This window comes from Pseudorasbora parva, chromosome 5 (genome assembly GCF_024679245.1).
Source record: "Pseudorasbora parva isolate DD20220531a chromosome 5, ASM2467924v1, whole genome shotgun sequence".
Lineage (NCBI taxonomy): Eukaryota > Metazoa > Chordata > Actinopteri > Cypriniformes > Gobionidae > Pseudorasbora > Pseudorasbora parva.
Genome location: NC_090176.1, coordinates 37,223,398 through 37,246,597, shown reverse-complemented (window position 1 = coordinate 37,246,597; position 23,200 = coordinate 37,223,398). Strand labels below are relative to the sequence as shown.

At 36.2% G+C, this 23,200-nt stretch overlaps 2 protein-coding genes across 2 annotated transcripts; both read left to right on the top strand.

Annotated features, from left to right (window-relative positions):
* The first annotated feature begins 289 nt into the window (after positions 1-289).
* asmtl (acetylserotonin O-methyltransferase-like) lies at positions 290-8,577 on the top strand. Its single transcript, XM_067444183.1, has 14 exons — positions 290-382; positions 782-912; positions 1,004-1,135; positions 1,234-1,281; positions 1,364-1,428; positions 1,520-1,584; positions 1,685-1,793; positions 2,070-2,439; positions 3,148-3,322; positions 3,581-3,765; positions 3,845-3,977; positions 5,612-5,752; positions 6,040-6,162; positions 8,133-8,577. Exons 1-14 carry the CDS (start codon positions 298-300, stop codon positions 8,402-8,404), a joined length of 2,034 nt encoding a protein of 677 aa, XP_067300284.1. The 5' UTR covers positions 290-297; the 3' UTR covers positions 8,405-8,577.
* A 319-nt stretch (positions 8,578-8,896) lies between these two features.
* Positions 8,897-15,439, top strand: slc25a6 (solute carrier family 25 member 6). Its single transcript, XM_067444184.1, has 4 exons — positions 8,897-9,146; positions 11,874-12,360; positions 13,880-14,020; positions 14,127-15,439. Exons 1-4 carry the CDS (start codon positions 9,036-9,038, stop codon positions 14,282-14,284), a joined length of 897 nt encoding a protein of 298 aa, XP_067300285.1. The 5' UTR covers positions 8,897-9,035; the 3' UTR covers positions 14,285-15,439.
* The last annotated feature ends 7,761 nt before the right edge of the window (positions 15,440-23,200 follow it).

The window sequence follows — 23,200 nt, the reverse complement described above, 5'->3', positions numbered from 1 at the left end:
TGAGGCGCGCGTACGTCCGCAAGAGACGCACGGCACGCACACTATTTACGAACGTGCCAAGTTACTTCGTTTCCGTAATCATTCATTTAGGTTTATAAACTCACTTTTCAGAATGACAAATTAGTGCAACACTTAGTTAAAATATATAACTAGGCTATATAATATATACATATCAAATATATAACATTGTATAGCACGTATTTTAACTGTTGCAACTGATTTAAAAGCAATATTATTCATGTTTTAAACTCCCTTTATGGTAACCCAGAGTGACGTTCTTACAGTAGCTTAGTGCGCATGTGCGTGCGTGGTATACTCCGCCTTTTCAGGATCTTGGTTAGTGTACTGTCTGCGTTTCGGGAAGCGCAAACGTCCTTTCCAGGTAAATGGCTAAATTAATATGCTTGTTTAAGATATGTGTAATTGTCTACTGCTGACTTTATCTAATATGAAACAAAAATGAAGAGCTCGCCATTACGTCAATGTCTTGCATGAATTCACTGCTGTAAGTTATATGTCCAGCCACGCTGTGCATGCATCATTTTTCTTAGAAACGGATAGGCTGATCTTTGCTGTTGAATTTCAGAAAAACAAAGATAAGTAAATGATGATCTGGCCAAACTCTGGTCAAGCTCACCTTTAATCACTATCAAGGTTGCTGTCCCGTTGAACTAGACATATCTCAACACATGCAATTGTGAAGTTGATTTATCAACTCCATGTGCAAGTACTGCACTTGCTGGAAGTCTGATAATTTTGACATGCATCTCTTGGTTCCCAGGACACACTTCTGGAAGTGACAGAAAGGAAAGGGATACCATGCTGTTAAATCCAGTAATATCCAAGCTGAGTGGAAAGCTTGTTGTCCTGGCAAGTGCATCTCCACGACGGCTGGAGATTTTATCGAATGCTGTAAGTTTATTTTTATTTTTATAGTTCTTTACTGAGGCAATTAACTTCAAATGATCATTCATTTATCCTTTTTTCTGCTTTAACGAGGCAGGGTTTACGTTTCGAGGTTGTACCCTCCTGGTTTAAAGAAACATTGGACAAATCCTTGTTTAAAAAACCACATGAATATGCAGTGGAGACGGCTAAACACAAGGCTTTGGAGGTGGCTCAACGAATGCCATTTGTAAGTTCTATTCAAAATAGCAGTTGTTCTCTAACATTGTTTCTGTTAATTTAAAAGGTCCTTTTTATTCTCTATGATTTCATATCTGCTGGGTTCAGAAACACTTGAAAACTCCAGATATTGTAATCGGAGCAGACACTGTTGTGGTAAGTAGCTGTATGCTGTGATGTATTTTACATGTGATATTCTGTCCCGAAGAGGGCTGAATTGGTCTCCTTTCATTCTCAGACAATTGATGGCTTGATCTTGGAGAAACCTACTGATAAACAAGATGCTTACCGTATGCTATCCAGGTCCATTTTCATTTTTTTTTGTCTTGAGTCAATGAGAATTTGTGGCATATTATTTCAAGAGCTACAATATATCGAAATGAATGTGTTTCAGGTTGAGCGGTAAGGAACATAGCGTCTTCACAGGTGTAGCTATTGTGATCTGCCATGACAAGATTGGTATGTGAAAGTTGAATGTTTTTATTTTTACAACTAATGTTGTCTAGTATTTTTGAGATAGACAAGTCATTTTTAAAGAATGATTCATTCTTCTTTGCAGGTATAGATACAGACTACAAAGTCGTGGATTTTTATGAAGAGACAAAAGTTAAGTTTGCAGAGTTATCTGAGGAGATGCTCTGGGAATACATCAACAGTGGAGAGCCTATGTGAGTTTATGAGTATAGATTTTGCATTGAATGCATTGAAGCACGGTGATCACTTTTTTATGAGCATGTTCGGTGAACGTGTTGAACCTGTGGAATTTGAACCTTGGTGGAGTTGGACATTTTTGTGTTTGCTTTGACGTGTTAAAAATGGCATGTGGAAATTCAGCAAAGTACATTTTTAAGTAAATGTGTCAGTTCTTTGGTGATTTTGAGTGTTCACCTGCCACACAAAATTTGGTGTATGACGAGGCTAACAGATTTATCTTTTCTAAACAGGGACAAGGCTGGTGGTTACGGGATCCAGGCTTTAGGTGGCATGTTAGTGGAGTATGTGCAAGGAGATTTTCTTAACGTGGTAGGCTTTCCTCTTAATCATTTCTGCAAGCAGCTGGGGTTGATTTTCAACAGTTCACCTGAAAGTCCTGCACACAAGCACAAAGGGGATTCGGATGAGGCTTGGACTCTGATTAACAGTCTGTCTGAAGGCGCTTCAAATTTGGAGGTTAAGCTTTTGGAAAATGGTGATGACGGCAGTAGGATGTCTATGCAAGAACAGAACGTGATGGGGCCGGAGTGTACCAAGTGTGGAGAACAGGACGTCCCCTACAGTATTATTAACATACTGGATGGGTTCAAAGCTTCAAAGGTAATGATGATTAGGTTATTTCAATTTAATGGTTTACTAAAAAAAATTATAGCATTATTTACACACCTTCTTATTCTACTATTGTAGTTCTACTAGTGTAGAAAAACAGTCAAACCTGTTAACAAAGTCTTGTCTGCTTCCCCTAAAACTCTATTCTTCTATCAAAGTGAGAGTTTGACTGAGAAAACCATAGAAGAGCAGAAGCAGGAGACAGAGTGTTGTTTATAATAATAAAAATGGCAGAGTTTATTGAATAATCTTTGTTGTGCATGTTTCAATGCAGTACAAATCTATCAAGTGTTATTATAGCAAGAGAAAAACAATGGAAAACTACTGCTTCACAACATTGTCCCATGACGTTAACCTTGGAATGAGGGCATTCTCTCATCTCTTAGTCATGAAGATGAATCCCTTAAAAGCCACACAATCAAGATTTAAACAACAATTTAAAAGCTATAAGTAATATAAAATTATAATGATACGAATAAATGATTAAATAGTATAATTAAACCATATGAAAACAGGCAATAAAAAATAACACAGATGTATGGTTGCTCTATTAAAGTAACACACACACAGGTTGCTATTGAGAATCATTAGATCCTTCACATAAATAAATAAATGACCAATTTAAATATACAGATGGTTGCATGATTTATCATTGAGGAAATGTTTGGTAATTGTTCTATGATGCATTTTGTTTATCAGACTCTATTCACAGCATCCAAACTGAAGGTGTTTGATGTATTGAACAGCTCTGAAAGTCTGACATTAGAAGAGGTAGCTGGCCAAATCAACGCCTCTGTTTTAGGCACTGAGAGGCTTCTGGAAGCTGCTGTCTCTTTAGGACTACTAGAAAGAGTCAAACAGAGAGACACAAGTGGTAAGATTTACATACTGCCATTTTACTCTCATATATGGTTTTACTGTCATAGAAATCACATGTGGTTTTTCTAAATGTGAGTTTTGAAACCACTCAGTGCTCTTTGTCCATTTATAACCTACAATCACTTTCTCTGTTCACGGAATCAAGGCACTTTCATGCATGGATGCATTTCCTCCTACTGCATGATACATGTTCTCTTTATTGTTATGTCCGGAGGTGGACTGTGAATGTAACATTGTCTATTGTATGTCACAGTGTACAGAAATACAGAACAGGCCAGCCGCTTCCTTGTATCGGACAGCCCAGTGTCTCTGCATGGCTACATTCTCCACTGCAATGATATGGTGTGGCCTCTCTTCAGTCATCTAGAGAACGCTGTCGTGGAGGGCACCAGCCAACATGAGCGGGCTTTTGGGAAGAAGAATGAGGATGTGTTTCAGGTAGACATTTTCTGCTTACATCACCCATGGATCGTGCACTTTTAAAAGCCACTGACAGAACTTGTTTGCTCTTTTCTAGAATGTCTACTATAGTAAAGATGAAGTTAAGATAAGATTCATGGATGCAATGCACAGCATCGCAAGAGTGACCGGAAAAGATGTGGCAACAGCGTTTGATCTTTCTTCCTATAAAACAGCCTGTGACATTGGAGGTATATGATCTTTCCTCAAAAATAGAGATTATATACTAACTAGTATATCAATGGTATACTGATTAATCGAATGCAGTCCACAACAATTTAATTAGCAAATTAAAGGGATAGTTCACTTTAAAATGAAAATTCTGTCATCCTTTACTCACCCTCAAGTTGTTTCAAACCTGTATGAATTTCTTTTTTTCCTCTGAACACAAGGAAAGATATTTTGAAGAATGCCAATAACCAAACAGTTAACTGGAGCCATTGACTTCCATAGTAGGGGGAAAAAAAACTATGGAAGTCAATGGCTCCAGTTAACTGTTTGGTTATTGACATTCTTCAAAATATCTTCCCTTGTGTTCAGCTGAAGAAAGAAATTCATACAGGTTTGAAACAACTTGAGGGTGAGTAAAGGATGACAGATTTTTCATTTTAAAGTGAACTATACCTTTAAGTCAAATTGAATGGGGGAAAAAAATAATTGAACTTGTTAAATGGACAGCCCTAATGGACAGTAACATTTAAAAATGTTTTAGAAAATATATATTTTTTAATTATTTAATAAAAAAAATAAATTTAAGAAAATGTATAAATATAATCACTTTTTATAACGCTCAGGATTATTCAACATTCCCCACCGATAAATATGGGTGATGAACACGTACAAAATTGGATTACAAAAACAGATAAAACACTGCGCTGCGATTGACCACGAGAGCACGAAGATAAGATGTGCAGAAACCACTGTCCCGCTGCTGTCTTGCATGATTTGAGAATCCACTAGTGCATGCATATTTTATTCTGAAAGAGCTTGTTTTACAAAAGCTGCTTTTCTGAAAAGGAGCTGCGAGCTTGTTATGCAAATTATATGTGCTTCTAAATTCCAGTTTTCTTAAGGGCTTTTTATGCCAAGGACATCTGTATATTTATTGTATTCTGTTTGTTTTCTTCACCCGTGTTGACCTAAATCAGCCTCACCAAATGATTTCTGAAGGATCATGTGACACAGAAGACTGGAGTAATGGCTGCTGAAAATTCAACTTTGCCATCACAGAAATAAATTACATTTTAAAATATATTAAAATAGAAAAAGTTATTTTAAATTGTTGTAATATTTCATAATATTACTGTTTCTTTTTCCTTTTTTTGTCTGTGTACGAGTCAAAAATACATTACATCATTTAAATAAGAATAGATACATTCAGCCCAGCTGATATCCTACAAATTTCTTGATAAATCCGTAATATTTAAGGATCATGAATTATTCACAACACAATAAAAATAAAAAAGGGACAAAAGAATATATGTATTTGTTTGTATAAATGTGCATATATGTATAATGAAATGTAGTAATAATAATAATAGAATGTAATAATAATAATAATAATAGGGTACAGTACAGTCTACAGGTTTCATTTACAATGATTACATCTATTATATAATTACTAAATTTTCCACAAATTCCTTTAATCTTTTTCACAACTGAGCCTTTTGTTTTTTTAATTTTAAAGAAATGGTTATTACTGTTTCTTACTGTGTTTTTGATCAAATCTGCAATCTTTTTGAGCTTAAGTTTTTGTTTTTACAAATGTATGAAATATATACTTTTATGGTATGATGCATGTCAAAAAAAAAGCATTCTTGCACAGGTTGCACTGGAGCCATGGCATACGAGTTTACAAAAGCCCACCCTGGACTGTCAGTTGTGGTTTTTGACTTGCCGCAAGTCATTGAGATGAGACGTCACTTTAAACCTAAGGATGATGATGACAGAGTGTCATTTGTTGCGGGTCAGTGAATTCTTTATATATATATATACAGTTTAATGATAAAGAATTTTTTAAATTTATTAATTTAATACATAATCAATACTGAGTAATGTGCAACATGGAGTAACGCAACATGCAGTAACTTAATATTACTCAGTGCGTCAATGTAAAATATAAAGTGAAGCCAAATCTTGCACTATTTTTCTCACTTATTCTCACTTATTCTCTCTCTCTCTCTCTCTCTCTCTCTCTCTCTCTCTCTCTCTCTCTCTCTCTCTCTCTCTCTCTCTCTCTCTCGTGCAAAATAGGAGATTTCTTTAAAGATGACCTGCCAAAAGCAGACCTGTATATTCTTGTGCGAATCCTCCATGATTGGTCTGATGAGAAACTGCATGTATTATTGAGCAAACTGTCCAAAATGTGCACACCAGGTAAGTGCTTTATGGTCTCAAGTTTAAATTCCTAATGTGTAAGCCTTTTAATGTCAAGGATCATTTAATACAGTGCTGGGAAACTCTGGCCCTCCACTATTTTTCTGCAGAGCTTAGCTCCAAACCTAATAAAACACACCTGAACAAGCTAATTCATTTTGTAAGTATTACTAGAAACTATTGATTACAGATTGGTGAGTGGATCTTGAGGGCTAGCTTTGCCATCCCTGCTCTGATTTGATCATACTTTTGCAGATTGCCCTCTTGCGCCCCCTGGGGGTTTTTGCGCCCCAGTTTGTAAACCTTTGGCCTACTTTATTCCTGCAGTATGCATTATATTGGATTAAACTTCACATTACCTTAAACGTATTTTCAATTGGAAAGATCCCAAGGTCATAAGGTAACCTAAAACACTTGACCTTGATTTAAAAAAAAAAACAGTAACTGTTTTTTTTAAATCAAGGTCAAGTGTTTTAGGTTTCATTTAGATCTGTTAACATAAAATTAAAGTGCTTCTATCTTAATTCATGACTTTTTATGCCTGTCACAGCAGCCAGTCTTCTCAATATCCTACATAAAAGTGAACCTATTGTGCTTTCTTACATTTTTAACTTGTAATGTTGCTGTTTGAGCATGATTACAAAGTTACAAAACACAAAGCCCATTCCAAAGGGAGTTATTCTCCTGATCATTAATCAAGTGCTTGAGTACAGAGTATGGATACCCTAATCAATTATTACTTCAGCAAAAAGTATTTAGTACTCTTTAATTTTACTTGAGTCAAAGAACAAAAGTACTTGATTTTTAACTTAAGTATTAAACATTTTTAAAAAGTATTGATTGAATGTATTTAATTCGTAATTGTATATACTCCATCCTGCAGCTCAAAATATGTGAGGGGTATAATGTACTAGACATACAGATAGAGCTTAAATAGATTATAGCTCAGTCTGACATTATGCATTTTCAAGTAGTCAGCAGGCAAGATTATGCAGATACATTATTGATCTGCAAGAAGACATTTTATTTTATAACCAAAACTTGTCATACACTGATAACTACTACTGATAATAATTCAAGTGTGCAAACAAGTGAAAATAAAGTGGAAAAACAAAATGTGTTGACAAATACAAACAGAATAAAAACAGACATCACATAGGGCAAAATGTATTAACATTTTAAGAACACCATGCAAACATGCTAGTTTTACATAATTTGACATTTTAACATAATTTGTATGCCAATGGGGAAGAAGCATGGGCAGAAATTTGCATTATTTTAAGGTTATGTTCAGTTTATACTTAAAACTTTGCCTATTCAGGCATTTCACACAGTGTGCTTAACCACTTTTGCCTTTTTTTACAGTAGATTTAGTTGACAAACAACTGACAATAAATGTGACAGTTGAACTAAATCTGTTTTTTTATATATATATATATAAAAAATCCTAAAATGGGCATTAGTAGATTACTTTTCATACCATCAGTGAATTCTTAACTGGAGACTGATAATTTGATCAGTGAGTTGTTGACTCGAGATTGAGAACAGATGCAATAGGATCAGTCTAATCCACAAATGAATCGCTCATTGCAAAGTTTGAACTTATTTAATATGTTAATTTTTTTAAAAATCTGCATTAATCAGACTGTGCTATCGTGTCTCTGCTATCAATTTATTCAGTTCAAAATAAATAAATGGACTGGAACAAGTGGAGCAAAAGGTATGATATTATGCTTTGGAATGTTGGAAAGTTAAAATAAAAAAACTCCCAAAATTAAAATACTCTGATAAAGTACAGATACTTGCATATTTAAGTACACTAATAAGGTAAAAATTCTAAAAAATCAAACAAAACAAGAATTTGTTACGGAGAAACTCATTACTCATACAGAGACACTTGCAGAGACGGCTGCAAGTAAGCCGTTTGGTGTTTAAAGTGTTTGCTTTATGAATGTATTGATAACAAACAGGTTGTGGACTTCTGGTGTCTGAGATCATCCTGGATGAGGAGCGGAAAAGGCCAAGTCGAGCCCTGCTGCAGGCCCTCAGTATGACAGAAGGAAAGCAGAGAAGCAGCACAGAATACAGTGACTTACTAGAGAAGCATGACTTCACTCTCAAACATATCAAACACACAGACAACCTGCTGGATGCCATGCTATTTGTCAAAGAAGATCTAAGTGACAAAAGAACATTACTAGGCTGTTCTTCAGCATCCATTGAGACCGCAGAACTTGAGTAATATAAAGACTACAACATCTGTATCGGACACACTACAATTGACTATGCTAGTCATAGATTGCTATGAATGTTTCTGGCCTAATAGCTCAAAATAAGTATTTGTACATGATTATTATTAATTACACAGAACGTTTGAACCATGTAGTATACTGAAATAAATATTGTTTGAATCTATAGGTGTTCTTGTCTTTAGGTTGTTTTTATATGGGTCATTTGGGAAGGTTATCAAAAGGTTCACGTTTCATAATTGAGTTTTAAAGGTCAAAAAGGCCTGTTATTCAAATGTCCTTCTCTAGCAGTGTTTTTATATGTTGGTTTATAGTTCAAAACTCTTTTAAATTAGAAAACTATAATACATGTAATAATTTGGAATATTAACTAGAATAACTACATTATATAAAGCTTAACACAATTCATTAGAGTTAAAAATTAGTTATAAATAGCATGTCATAAAATGTTCTGCAGGACTTGTTGATTCGGGGGCAAACATCGCGAGAAATCTCGAGAGTTGGCTGCAGAGGACACACTACGCATCCCCATTACTTCAGCTCTACCTACCTACCTCCTGCATCCGACAGCGCGCTCAGTACTTCGTGCTTTCTATTTCAGTGAGCTTAAGTATTATCGCTGCCATGGCTGATGCTGCCATTTCCTTCGCTAAAGACTTTTTGGCCGGTGGTGTCGCAGCGGCAATTTCCAAAACCGCAGTCGCACCGATAGAGAGAGTCAAACTGCTGCTGCAGGTGAGAATCGTCACCTTGACTTCTATAAACGCACTCTGATGTCGTGAATGATGCATTCCCATTCATAACCTGTTTAATGTCGCATTAAAGAATAACATGTATTATCTTACGGCTATAACGATGAGACACGATATGCCCTTCAGAGGCCATATTTGAGTTGCTGCAACATCCGCATCTTTCGAGCATCTCAACACTCTAATCGGCATTCTAATACTGAGTGTCTATTCTTGAGTTCTCTCATTTAAATCTTTATATCTAATTGTGTGGTAATCCAAATGTTATTCAAGGTCAAACTGGGAATTTCTGTCTGTTGTCTAGGTGGTACATCTTGTCCCTTGCAGCTTTGTCTCGTGTTACAGGCCGAGACTTTTTGTGACGTTCTTGGATCAACACTGCTATTAAATGGCCATCGTCTTACCTTAAATTCAGTAGTTTGGGATTTCACCATGGCTTCATTTATTGGATTTAAAATAAAGTAAAATCAGTATTTATTTATTTTTAAATAAACTTATATTTCAAAATAACTACGAATATAATTGTAGATACTATTAATTGCAATATAACTAATACTATAATATTAATATATTTTAAAATGTAATTTGTACCTGTGAAGCAAAGCTGCTCACTGCAGAACCAATGGGTGGAGCTTACGTCTATCTCCCCCTAGCTAGATGTCCTGAGAGAAGGAGCGAATGTAATTTGGACCTATGGGTGGAGCTAGAATATCCAACCACACCCTAATCAGGTTTGGTTGAATATTCTAGCTCCACCTCATTACACATCCAGAGAGCCAGAGTAGGATATAATTTGATTTTGCAGTGAGTACAGCTTGCTACAGAGTCAAAATGATGTCCAGCTCCACCTCTCTGGACTTCTAATGGGGTGAAGGAGTTGTTTGTAAGGGTAGGGTTAGGCTTTGGTTGGATATCCTTGCTTCACCCATAGGCCTAAATTAAATTTGTTTCTTCTCACTGAACTTCTGGACCCTAACCCTACCCATAAGCTTATTTGCGATACATAACTCCACTCATTAGGTAGCTGGGCTAGGACAAGCCCCATTTAGTCCAGAGAGGGGGAAGCTGGTCTTTTGGCTTTGCAGTGAGCACCATTTGGAATTTTTAGCGGAGTCTAGAAATCATTATATTATGCTGATTTTAACATTATTAATGTTCAAAAAACAGTTGTTGTTGCCTTTCAATATTTTTTTTGTGGAAACCGTCATAAACTAGACTGGGCAAACCCAGCCTGATCTGCCGGTGATTTGATTTCGCCTGACAACTCAGTCTGGAAACCTGTATATTAATTTCTACTGCTTCTGTTACACTTTTGCGGAAACCCACAGATTGGCTTATCCACCTGGCGTGCTATTGGCGGGTTTAACACAATGACAGTTCGAGAAGCAATGGGTTGCCTGTTGATCACGCCTTTTGTGGTCTGATTGGTTGAAGGACTATCCAATTGTGTACAGAGTCATTTGAATAATGCCAGTTGATCATTCCTCTTGTGCAGTAGAAAATACAGAGCAGACTCCCCAGACCAATGTTCAATTTTAAATTGAGCTTGGTCTAGTGATAGCCAGTCATAACCTATTGTTTAAAAGTACTCTTTTTTTAAGAAATTGATATTTTGAATTATCCAATGTGGCAGTAAAGACTTGTCGTCATAGATATGTCTGTTCATCATAGATTATTTTTTAAAATACAAAGATACTAAATATATACAGAAATATTAGACATCAAAAGTTTTCAACATTGATAATAAGAATATTAGAATGATTTTACACTGAAGACTGGAGTAATAACTGCTAAACATTTTGCGTTGCCATTACAGGAATAAATTACATTTAAAAAAATATATTAAAGGTGCACTATGCAACTTTCCGTCCACTGGAGGACGCCTATTCTAAACAAAGGCGTAGTTTAATGACGCCAAGTGTGGACGCAGCATCTTGGGACATGTGGTCTTCACCTCACAGCCGGTGGAAAATAGGACTCGGGCAGAAATTATGTTCATGGATGCGGTTATTAACGTTACTGTAGTGTAAAGCAGAGCAGGACCGAGTGTTGTGGAGCGATTGTCACACACACACACACGGCTCGCGAGTACCGGGACTTTTTTTATGACGGGACGGGACACAGTCAACGGGCGCTCGCACTTACGCTTTTTCCTGGTCTGGTAAAGCAGCTCTGTTTATCATATCAGATACATTTTAGTGTTTAAAATTATGTTATGACGTTACTCTGTGCGTTCGTTTGGCACTGCTGTGACATGTTCACACTGCTGAGAGTAAAACGCTTCTGCAGAATAAAACCGAGGGTAACGGAGATATGACACGATTGACAGGTGACTCGCTCAAACGCTATGCTGAAACGTCCCGGCTCCTTGGTTAAAATAGCAATTTTTTCACAATTTAGAAATAGTTGGATATTGTAAGTACACTATTGAACAAAATATATAACACGGGCCTAGTGGTTTTTGGATATTTTACTGCAAAAATACTCTACATAGTGCAACTTTAAAATAGAAAACAGTTATTTTAAATGGTTATAATATTTTACAGTATACTGCTTTTACTGTATTTTGAATCAAATAACTGCAGCCTTGGTGAGCATAAGAGACTATATTCTTACTAGACTGATACGAATACTTTCTGCTTTAGTATTTAACTCCATCCATCCTTGTAAAAGCCCCAACCTTTAACTCAGGGTTTTGTGTTTTACTTTACAGGTACAACATGCCAGCAAGCAGATCACAGCAGACAAACAGTACAAAGGTATTATCGACTGTATTGTGAGGATTCCTAAGGAGCAAGGCTTTGTTTCCTATTGGCGTGGCAACCTAGCCAACGTTATTCGCTATTTCCCCACACAAGCCCTCAACTTTGCCTTCAAGGACAAGTATAAACAGGTATTTTTGGGTGGTGTTGATAGGCACACGCAGTTCTGGCGATACTTTGCTGGCAACTTGGCCTCCGGTGGAGCTGCAGGAGCCACTTCCCTCTGCTTCGTCTACCCCCTAGATTTTGCTCGTACCCGATTGGGTGCAGATGTCGGGAAAGCTGGCAGCACAAGAGAGTTCAATGGGCTGGCCCACTGCCTGGTCAAAATCTTTAAGTCAGACGGGTTGCGGGGTCTGTACCAGGGCTTCAACGTCTCTGTCCAGGGAATCATTATTTACAGGGCAGCCTACTTCGGAGTCTATGACACTGCTAAAGGTAATAGGTTTGTGCTTCAGATGATCAAACTGTTTGAACATAAAAAAATTATATATATATATATATATATATATATATATATATATATATAACATTTTTATTTAGTTTATATGTTTCATACTATTTGAAAATGAACTTTTATGGACCAGGGTGGAAGAACACTTAATTTCCCAGAATGCATTACCTGTGTTTTCTTTGTTGAGTCCAACAGTCGGGTTCCGTAAGTAAAAAGACGTAAAAAGAGTAATTAATTTACTCTACAAGGAAATAGATTTTAAACAATAACTTATAAACCTTAGAGGGAAAGAACTACAATCCCATGAAGCATTGCGAACAGCAGTATCAACATATTTGAAGTGCAAAATATGCATACACACATATATATATATATATATATATACAGTAAGGAAAATTAGAACATCCTGCTATTTTGCAAGTTGTGTTATTTTGGCAAGGTTGCCTGCTAAAATTCGCACTCATGGGTCTATATATCACATAATAGTCGCTTCAACCCGCAGACATAGAAAACAACCCGCGGGGAAAAAAATGCGGACTTGGCAACACAGTGCAGTTGAACTATGTTGACATTTGACAATGCGTTGCTTCGTTGCTCCTATTGGTTGTAGGTGTATCCAATTGATGTCTTTCCTGGTTCGGTTGAAACACGCCCCATAATCACATGATTCTAAGCATAAATATGCAACACCTTTCACTTCTTATATTTCAAATACATACATTTGATCTGTAATATCTCTCTGACTGCACACATAAATTACATATAGATATTTCTTTTGATAAAATATGGATTATGAGCGTGCCCATGAGCAAAGCAGACAACCACGCCTCTACTTCCGCTGCCGTTTTTTTTCCTCACTTTTTTTTTATATTCAAATATTAATTTTCACCTTCGAAATTCTTTTTTTTTTTAACTATTTGAATATATATTGGAATTTAGAATATTCGTTGAAACCCCTAGTGAGTGCACTGTATTAAGGAGAGGATGACCCGGGCCATGTATTGTGAGATTTTGGGGAACAACCTCCTTCCCTCAGTTAGAGCATTGAAGATGGGTCAAGGCTGGGTCTTCCTCCTGGTGAAAAACTACAGGAAACATTTGACCTCTGTAATTGCAAACAAAGGCTACTGTAACAAATATTAACATTAATTTTCTACGGTGTTCAACTACTTATTTGCAGCTGTCACATACAAATAAATTGTAAAAAAATAAATAATATATTGTAATTTCTGTATTATTTTTTTTAGATTATGTCATGCACATATGATAATAATTTGAGACCCCTCCATGATTTCCAAGTGGGAGAACTTGCAAAAGAGCAGGGTGTTCAAATACTTATTTTCTTCACTGTATGTATGCATGTATGTATGTATGTATGTATGTATGTATGTGTATATATATATATATATATATATATATATATATATATATATATATATACACACACATACTATATATACTGAATTAAATGAGATCCATGCATTGTTTCTTGTTGGCGTCCAGGCATGCTTGCTGACCCTAAGAACACCCACATCATAGTCAGCTGGATGATTGCACAATCTGTGACGGCGGTGGCTGGCGTGGTCTCCTATCCCTTTGACACTGTGCGGCGTCGCATGATGATGCAGTCTGGACGCAAAGGAGGTATACAACACACATACTCAAACATATTCACTCATTTGAATGACTCCCTGTTCTCCATCAAGTATGCATTTATTTCAACTCGGGCCTTTGTGTTTTGTTTTCCCAGCGGATATTATGTACACTGGAACCATTGACTGCTGGAGAAAGATTGCTCGTGACGAGGGTGGCAAAGCATTCTTCAAAGGGGCTCTGTCTAATGTACTCAGAGGAATGGGGGGCGCTTTTGTGCTCGTGCTTTATGATGAATTCAAGAAGTACGTTTAAACAACATATGCTACAAGAAGGTAGAATAGCTTTTACCACACAGTTTCGTCAAGCTTTAACCTCTGCACATATGTGGTCTTGATTAAATTGTGTTAGGTGCCAAAAGCAATTAATATTTTTAATTGATTTTGTTGGTTGTTATATTTTATGTTTAGAAAATGCTCTTTCCTTTGATGGTAAATAATCCATATTTTATCAAAAGAAATATCTATATGTGTGATTTATGTGTGCCGTCAGAGAGATATTACAGATCAAATGCATTTGAAATATAAGAAGTGAAAGGTGTTGCATATTTATGCTTAGAATCATTAAAAAAAGATTTTGTCTATGATATTTCTCCATAAATCTGAGCCATTATTAGTAGTATTAATTAATATATTGTCTATACCGTGCAATACCATAATTTCTCCTCAAGATGGCATGACACAACAGCATTTTGTCCTGCATTTATACAGTACCATGTTCTTGTAGTCCTTATTTTAAGTTTGCCAGTTCTCCTGTCCTAGCCAAGGTCTGTGGTTACAAGGGAATACAATATCACTCTAAAAACAAAATGTGGAGTTCAAACACACAGAATACTGCTCCACAGTTTAAACATTTTCTCAAGTTGGACTTGAAAAACCAACTGAGAGCTAGTGTCCGATGGAATCATAGATGTATTAAATATGACACTTTAATTCACAACAGATTTGCCCTCTATGTGTCTCGGCAATGAAAGAGATCCCAGTAAAGTGTTCCAGCAGAGAATGTGTGGAGCCAGAGACATGGCATTCACAGTCAGACCTTATGTGACACGAAAAGTGTATTTCCATGATTTCTCTCTTTGGAAGTCCGCTTAAGCATTTTCCATCTTGGATAATGAGGGGAGTCATATTTTCATGGTCATTTTCTTGTCAGTCTCAGTGTTTGGTTACGTCAGGCCGATCTTGATGAAGTAGATACCGCTTTTAGAAGTATAAATGGGAGGGCAAGTAAGGAAGGGCATTTTGAGTTCAGTAATGACACTGAAACGTTACACTCATTTTTAGCATGTAGAGCTATTGTGATATTATTCCACACTATATAGCGAGAAAGGCTTTAGCCTACTTGCACTGATTACTTGCAATGTACGAACACCAATGCTTGTAAACTCAATAAAAATGGATACCCTAGCTATCACGTTTTTCGATTTTTAATCATGGGTTTGTGGCAATTCAACGTTTATGAAGTTTTTTTAAATTTAGACTTTACTACTCTCTAAGAGGAAATGGGAAATTTTGTGCGAGGAAGACGAGGCGAAAAATTTCCTCACGCGGATCTCAAGTCGTTTTCACGTTTGTTGTAAGCCTACTTAATCACACAAACTCGCCACGCTTACAGTACCTACAATAAAAACTTCAGTTTGGAAATTACCTAAATTCTAGCTACTTTCACATTAGGCTACTCCTGTAAGTTTTGCCTCGGTGTCGCTATCTCTGTTTGAAACCTGCAATTGCAGTTATTTGTGGCGTTAAGCCTCGTCCAAAAACCTAGGCAGCTGACTTGACGCCTCGCTTGCCTTATCAGACGACTTGTAAGGCAGCGTTTGTGCATTAAGGCACATCAAACTGATACTTCTAAGGCAGTTTAATGATGTAGGCTACTTCAAAATAGCTTTGGTCAGAACTATCAAATATTGAATGGCTACATTAGTAATTCATGGTAGAAATGACATCTGAAGTGGACAATTTTGGTCAAAAATGTACATTTTCACACAAACTGACCAGCAAACGCAATTTTCGGGTGCCATTCTAGCTCAACTGTCACAGAATAGAATGCAAGGATTGTGGAATATCAAAGGCAGTGAAGGACACATTTATTCTGCCTTCAAAATCAAGTAGCATATTTTAGGAGGAATTGAGCTAACATTTGACTCGGTTGTGCCTCGATGCCGATCTTACCTTCAAATGTGTCCTCCAAAGGCAGCATTTTCCAGGTTTCGGACACAGCCAATATCTTCATTCATCACTGCACAGGTGTGTATTAATTAAGAGTTAAGTAAGTAACAGTAACAGTTAAGTAACAGTAACAATTGAGCCTAACATGTCTGCTACTTTTGGAAACAAAATATTACAATAAATCGCGCCACCAACAGTAAATAAATTTAACAATCGCTATACAACATGCAAATTATTATTATTGTTATGCTTTGTTCTCAAATTGTTAGGCTAATGTTAACGCATTAGCATTGCGAGACTATGCGTATTAAGTGTTAGCGTTACCTGTAGATTACAATTTCTGTAGTCTAATCTTTTGCTTTTGACTAAAGATGCATTATCTCCAGTTGTCACTGTCATTTGGGCCTTTCTGGATTACAAACCACCATCAAAATGATACATTCCACCTGCTGTGAGAAAAGATCATAAATGATCCACCGAAGAATATGGTATGCTCCTCACGTTCGTTATAGACTCTTTCTTTACGTATACGTGACGTAATGATGCAAAGACATGCTTGAATTTCCCGCGGAAATCCACCATACCACTCTAATTATAACACATTTTTACAAGCTTAGACTACTGTTGTGAATTATGCTAAGGTAGGGAGATAGTTTTGGCTTGTTGTGTAGCTACTTGCAAATTTTTTATTTTAACCCCAAAAATAGTTACAGACTGCAGGTAAGATTATAAAATAATTAAACAAAAATATTGACTGTCAATGTATTTATTTATTTGATAAATAAAGTGGACATGTAATAAGTGAGATAATGTACAGTCAGACTGATACTATCTTGAAATAAATTCCTTCTGGTTAATAGCCTACAAAACCTACATTTTAGGTTAGGCTACTCAAAAAAAAAAGTAATCAATTAGACCTACTTGCTAAAAAATGACCTCTTCAACAGTGTAATTAGATTACTTTGCTAATTACTCTTTCTAAAAAGTAATGCATTAGCGTAATAAGTAATTACTTGCTAGGATACTAATTACTTGTAAAATCCCATACCAACATCAACCGGTTGATCTATACAAGGATAGCCATGAAACTGCTCTTTTTAATCCTTTCAAATATAAAATTGCATACATTATTCTTGAACTGGCCAACGTTTAAAGGAACAAGTTTGCATTAAAAACTTAAATTTTATCATTAGACATTAACAGCAAATGTTTATTGTTTATATATTATTTAATGCAACTACATCAGAAGTAACTGTATGCCTAATTCAATTATAGAAAAAATTAAGAGTAATCCCTTAAACGTAATAAAATTACACCAAACACTCTCACATAAACATTTACTGACAGCTGCCAGATTGCTCTCTCTCTCTCTCTCTCTCTCTCTCTCTCTCTCTGTGTGCATTCAATGAGCATGGCAATAAAGGTTGAAACGGCAAACTATTGTCTTCCTCAGCTAGAGCATTTCAAGGCTTCTGTAATCAAGGCTGATCTACAATCTCAAGCACAGCTGGACACAGTCTCTCTATTATGCCGCTGATTTTGTTTACTAGTATCACCAGACAGACTTTGCAAGTCTTTATAATGAAAACCATGCAAGTCAATCAACTGACAGAGATCAAAGGCCAATGTAATTTACCAAAATGGCCATAATACAAAGCAATCTTCTGTAATGCGAACTGCCTTGTCCGACTCCAAGCATACTGTACATGTCAGATAAATATTAAGTAATTTTCTTCAAATGCAACCTTGACAGGGGTTTGGAATTGCCAACCTGCAAGTAATTATAATACTAGTGTTAAGTGCTTTGATATTAAAATGACTGGTTTAAAACCATTAACTTTCTTCAGATAACAGGAAATGGACAATTGTTACCATATGTTGATACTTTGGAAAACTATGTGTTCATTGACCACATGTGACGTGAAAATTAAAACATTATCTGCTTTCCCTTATATGAATTCTCGTACGTTTTCACTGGAATTTGGTGAAATGTCTAAAAACATGCCCTTTATTTTTACACCCTAAAAAATGCTGGGTTGTATCAACCTATGTTTGAGTCAAATATGGTCACTAGTTTAATTTAAACCAACCGCTAGGTTTGTCTATATTTGACCCAAAAATGGGTTGAAAAACTCAGCATTTTTAGATGGTATTATTTCACTTTAAGCAATTATGTCTGGGCGTTTATATTTATGTTTTGAGCTCACAGCTACTAAGCAGACATAAGAAGTCCACATGATGGCACTGTTGAAATGAAAACAGAACTAGTGGTGAGATGTAAGATGAACTGCTAAGAAACAGAATCATAACAAACACGAACTTTCAACAAATGATTAACATTAAATGCAAACAGTTCTGTCTCAGTTATTATTTATATTTGTTTTTTTTTAATCCATGTGATGTGCAGTTCAGAGTAATTCTAAAGCCATTTTGATTTAATTTGTGGAAAAAGCAACAAAAGTCTGTGAGATACCTACTAAGCCTTTGACAGATAGATATCACAGCTAAAGTAGTAATATAGAAGCTCCAGTGATTGTGTTCTATGGTATTAACCGTAGCTATATTGAGGTATCCACTATAGTGGTCAAAATCCGGCAGCAGCCTCAGTCAGTCAAACCATGAGCAAACACTCATTGAGGTGTGGACTGTGAGAAGTGAAATATTTCATGACAGGGCTTTCATCCAGACCTCTGATGACTCTTTGTTGTTATTTCGGAGTTGTCCCAGTGGACCACTCTTACCTTGCTGTCTGCTGGCTGCATCTCATAAACACACACATACATACACACTCACTTCAGATGTCTTACATGCCATGTTCTCTGTCATGTCCCGCACCTTTATACTCTTTCATTCTGTTTGAAAAAAAAAACAACAACAACAGTATGTATCTGTGGATTTGTGTCCTCAATTTTATGTTTATTAAAAAGATAGACTTTGATAATAGATCATCTTTGACTTCAAGATTATTAAATCCTAAATCCCCTGAACCCCGAAAGTCAGCCGAATCTCTTTTCAGCAAAAATATTATTGAAGTTTTTAAGTTAATATCCCAATGTTATGTTTCCCATCACATAGCATGCAGGAATATATATATTTATTTATTTATTATTATTATTATTTTTTTTACATTTTTTTAATAGTTTTTCATCAACTCACAAACCCCCATGCAGTTCCCCTCTGTGTTAGTTTGGGAAAAACTTTCTATCAGTCAAAAGTTTGGACATATTATTATTAAAATTAAATTATTATTTTACTATCTAATATAAAAATGGTAGGTTTATCTCCATCTGTGAAACAAAAAAGTGTAACTATCAAATAAAATAAACAATTAAATACAATATAAAATATACAATTATATATACGTTTTATAAAGAATTCCATATTGTAGACTTTTTGCTACTGATACCATACCAGAGCAGAACTGGTACTGACACAGACGTGTTTTTTTATTTTTATTTAATTTTTTTAAATGTTTTTTTGTTATTGTTAATCAATTGATTTAGTAGGGTGTGTAATGACCATAAAAGTAAATGTAGGTCATTTCAGCACCCAAAAGCATGTCTTCCCATAAAAAGTGGCCTGTATGAAAAAAAGAAACATGCACTTTCTTTTTAATAATGCTTGAGTCAGGCTGATAATGCTCTGAGATACGGAGAAAGGTTTGAGAAAGGTGTAACGCGTTCAATACGAGGCTTGAAGGAACTAGTGGTTAGTGTGGTTAGCTCTCGATAAACATGTTTTTGTCTTGAAAACTGCAAGATGAGATTACCAAACCTGATAACTCAGTCAGGTTGGAAAACTGACCAATGCTGTGTTACATTGACAATAATAACGAACATTCAATTTTAATAGCAGCTAGTTTACTGTGAATTTGAGATTTTCTAATGCCAATGCACTTAGAATGTTTTATGAAACTCAGATTATGGAGACGGACGCCTCTTGTGGCACAGCTACTCCTCACCACTGACATTGACCCTTTTCGTCGACCTTTGCGGTGCCCTTGCCTCAAACAAACCGACATTGATCATCACGCGCAGTCATGTCGACTTTCAAAAGCTGTTTGTTTGATTGTAAGTCAGTCAGTGGTCAAAGCAAACAAAACTCGCTTTCTTTTCCGCCGTTTGTTGAGGTGGCTTATTGGCCCTGACATGTTCCAGTGCCTCGGTTTAAGACCAGTGGTGTCATTCCAGTGTTTGAAGACTGTCACACATCACAGAGCTCCACTTTTGAAGCTCAAATAGGTGACCCTCCATTTTAGTCCCACGTCTCTCTCTTCTTCTCTCTAGCAACAATAACAATCAATTCTTCAACATCAGAAGGTTCTGAAGAACAACTTATAAATCATATGCATCCCCTGCTGGTCTCTTGGCGGCCAAGTTGACTTTACTGAAGCGTTTCTTTGATCCTGCACTGCTTTGATTCACTTTTCTCTCACCCTTTTAGCTAAACATATCATTGGAATTTCGCTCTTTGTTCCTGACAGGTCTCGTCTTAGCTCGGTTTCTCTGCAGACACGCAGCCCTTCCCAGAGGGGGAGAACTGCTCCACAGCCCAGACGTAATCGAGTGCTGCTCAAAGATTTATCCTCGTCTTTTGAATCGACTCTCTCTTTTCCCCTTCGCTCTTTACCTTGACATCTCCAGGCCGGCGTTCCATCCCTCTCTGTGGCACAATTGAAATGACAAGGCTGGTGTGGTCAGTGTCATTCAACATTGTATAAATGCTGAGCACAAGTCTCATTAATCTCCATTACAAGCAGAGACTGTAAAATAAAAAATAATAATAAAAAAAACAGTGGGATGCAGTAGATCTTTGAAAACTATCGTCCTATATATTTATTGAGATTTTACTGTATTTGCTGAGACCACACACTAGACATTTTCTAGTGACTGATCACATCTAAATTTTTCAGTTGGCCAAATTGAATTTCTGTGAATTGATGCAATTTTATTAACAGAAAATACATTTGGCCAACTGAAAAATTGTGGTCAGTCACAAGAAAATTTTCAATCGGAGACCTGATTTTTTTTTACAGTGCAAGAATTTGCACATTAAAAATAACCATTTCTATTATGAAATAATATTGGTAAATTATTCAGATTTTGCCCTCACTTTTTAAAAGGTTGTCTTTAATTGTTCAAAACTTGTGTATAGGTATGCACATGCACATCAGAAATGTAATTTTTTTTAATATATAGAAACTTCGTCTCACTTCCTTTTGACTTTTAAATAATACACATCTAGGTGCAAAAACATGATCATTATCTATTAAAAAAAACACCCACAGGCTTATCCGTGACCGTTCACACGCAAGACTCGTGCATCTACTTTTCATATCTCACATACACTGTAAAAAAGGATGTGTTGACTCAACAACAACAAAAAAATGTAAGCAACAGTTTGCATACATTTTTGGGAGTTATGTCAACTTTGAGTGAATTTACCTTCAACCAACATTAAGTTAGAGGAACTTAATTTTTGATTACAAAAGTTGATTACACAAAAAAAAAAAAAAAAAAAAAAAAAAAAAAAATCCAACTACTAGAGCTGTATCCCTTGAACCAATCAATCTGATCTATTTCAGTTCAAATCAACAGCCAGCACATGCTAACATTATAGAGATTATATGATATTACGTGTAACTGGCATAAGTACAGTCAATGCAGAGTTTACCTTCATCTATCAATGGGCACCACAAAAACTTCAACACTACTGAAACTATTTAAAACATAACAGCATTAAACACTAACAGGTATTTTCCCTCACTAAAAACAAATACATTACCAGTTAATGGGATAGTAAAAAAAAAAAAAAAAAAAAAAAAAAAAAACTGTTCTCATTTACAAACCCTCAAAGTCATGAATTTCTTTGTTCTGCTGAACACAATGATGTTTGGTAGAATGTTTGTAACCAATCAGATCTCGGAAGCCATTGAGTAAATGATGACATAAATTTCAACACTTATTCAGTCCTATGCAAAGCATGCTGGGAACTAGAATTTCACTGCCTAATTTCCAAAGTTACTACACCGTAATAATAATAAAAAAGCAGAATGAACGCAGCAATTTTGTGTTTAAATGTGTTGTGAACTGGCTTTTTTTATATACTGTTGTCTGAGGTCAACTGATGACGTTCGTGTGGTTTTTACTTTCAAAAATATCATAATGAATAAGAAATAAGCAATTATCTACACTGGTATTGAGGCTCTCTCCAGAACGCTGGGTTTTGATGAGTGTGACGCACTGGAGACTTGGAAGTAGATTGGATTATATTTGCATATTTAATTTAGTTTCTGCTCCCAAGGAAGGAAGGATCCCAAGGAAGCTTATGCAGCGATTGTGTTCCTTACACGCGTAATATCCTGCTATCTTCTGCATGTTTATTGCTGCTGGCTAGCGCGATCTGAACAGCTCCATGAGTCGATGGGCGGGGCTACTGAATTAGATGTGCTTATTATTCTGTAGAGGTGGTGTTTCCATAGACAGTAAAAGAAAGACAGAGTGGACAGAGCGATCCCATAGGCTTCAACGGTGGAAAATGAGGTCAATTGGAAGCACTCACTTCCTGATGGCTGTGCGTACGGCGCAGGCTCAGACTGAGCTTGACGACGTAGATGTGAAATGAGCAACGTGTCTTACAGTTGTAAGTCTTCTAGTAGTTGTGGAAAGTGAAATCTGAATCACGTTGTTTAAAAGTTTTGTCCCATTGCTTTTGGCTCACTATGGGCTTCTCCCCATTCTTCCCCCTTGACTTTATCGGACTTTATGTCTCCACGTCCCCCCGACTGTCTCATTGACAGTAAAAGATTGCCTGCGAGCGTCTCCTCATGTCTATACGGTAATTTCTCAACTGTCCGACACAATCGCGTTGGTTATGACGCAATCGTTAGCCTATTTTTACAAAAACAGCTTCTACGGGGCGATAGTGTAAGATACAAGGTAATGGAGCCTTTTATAGATTGTCATGTTTCTTTATAAATAAACAACGGACAAATGGAGTC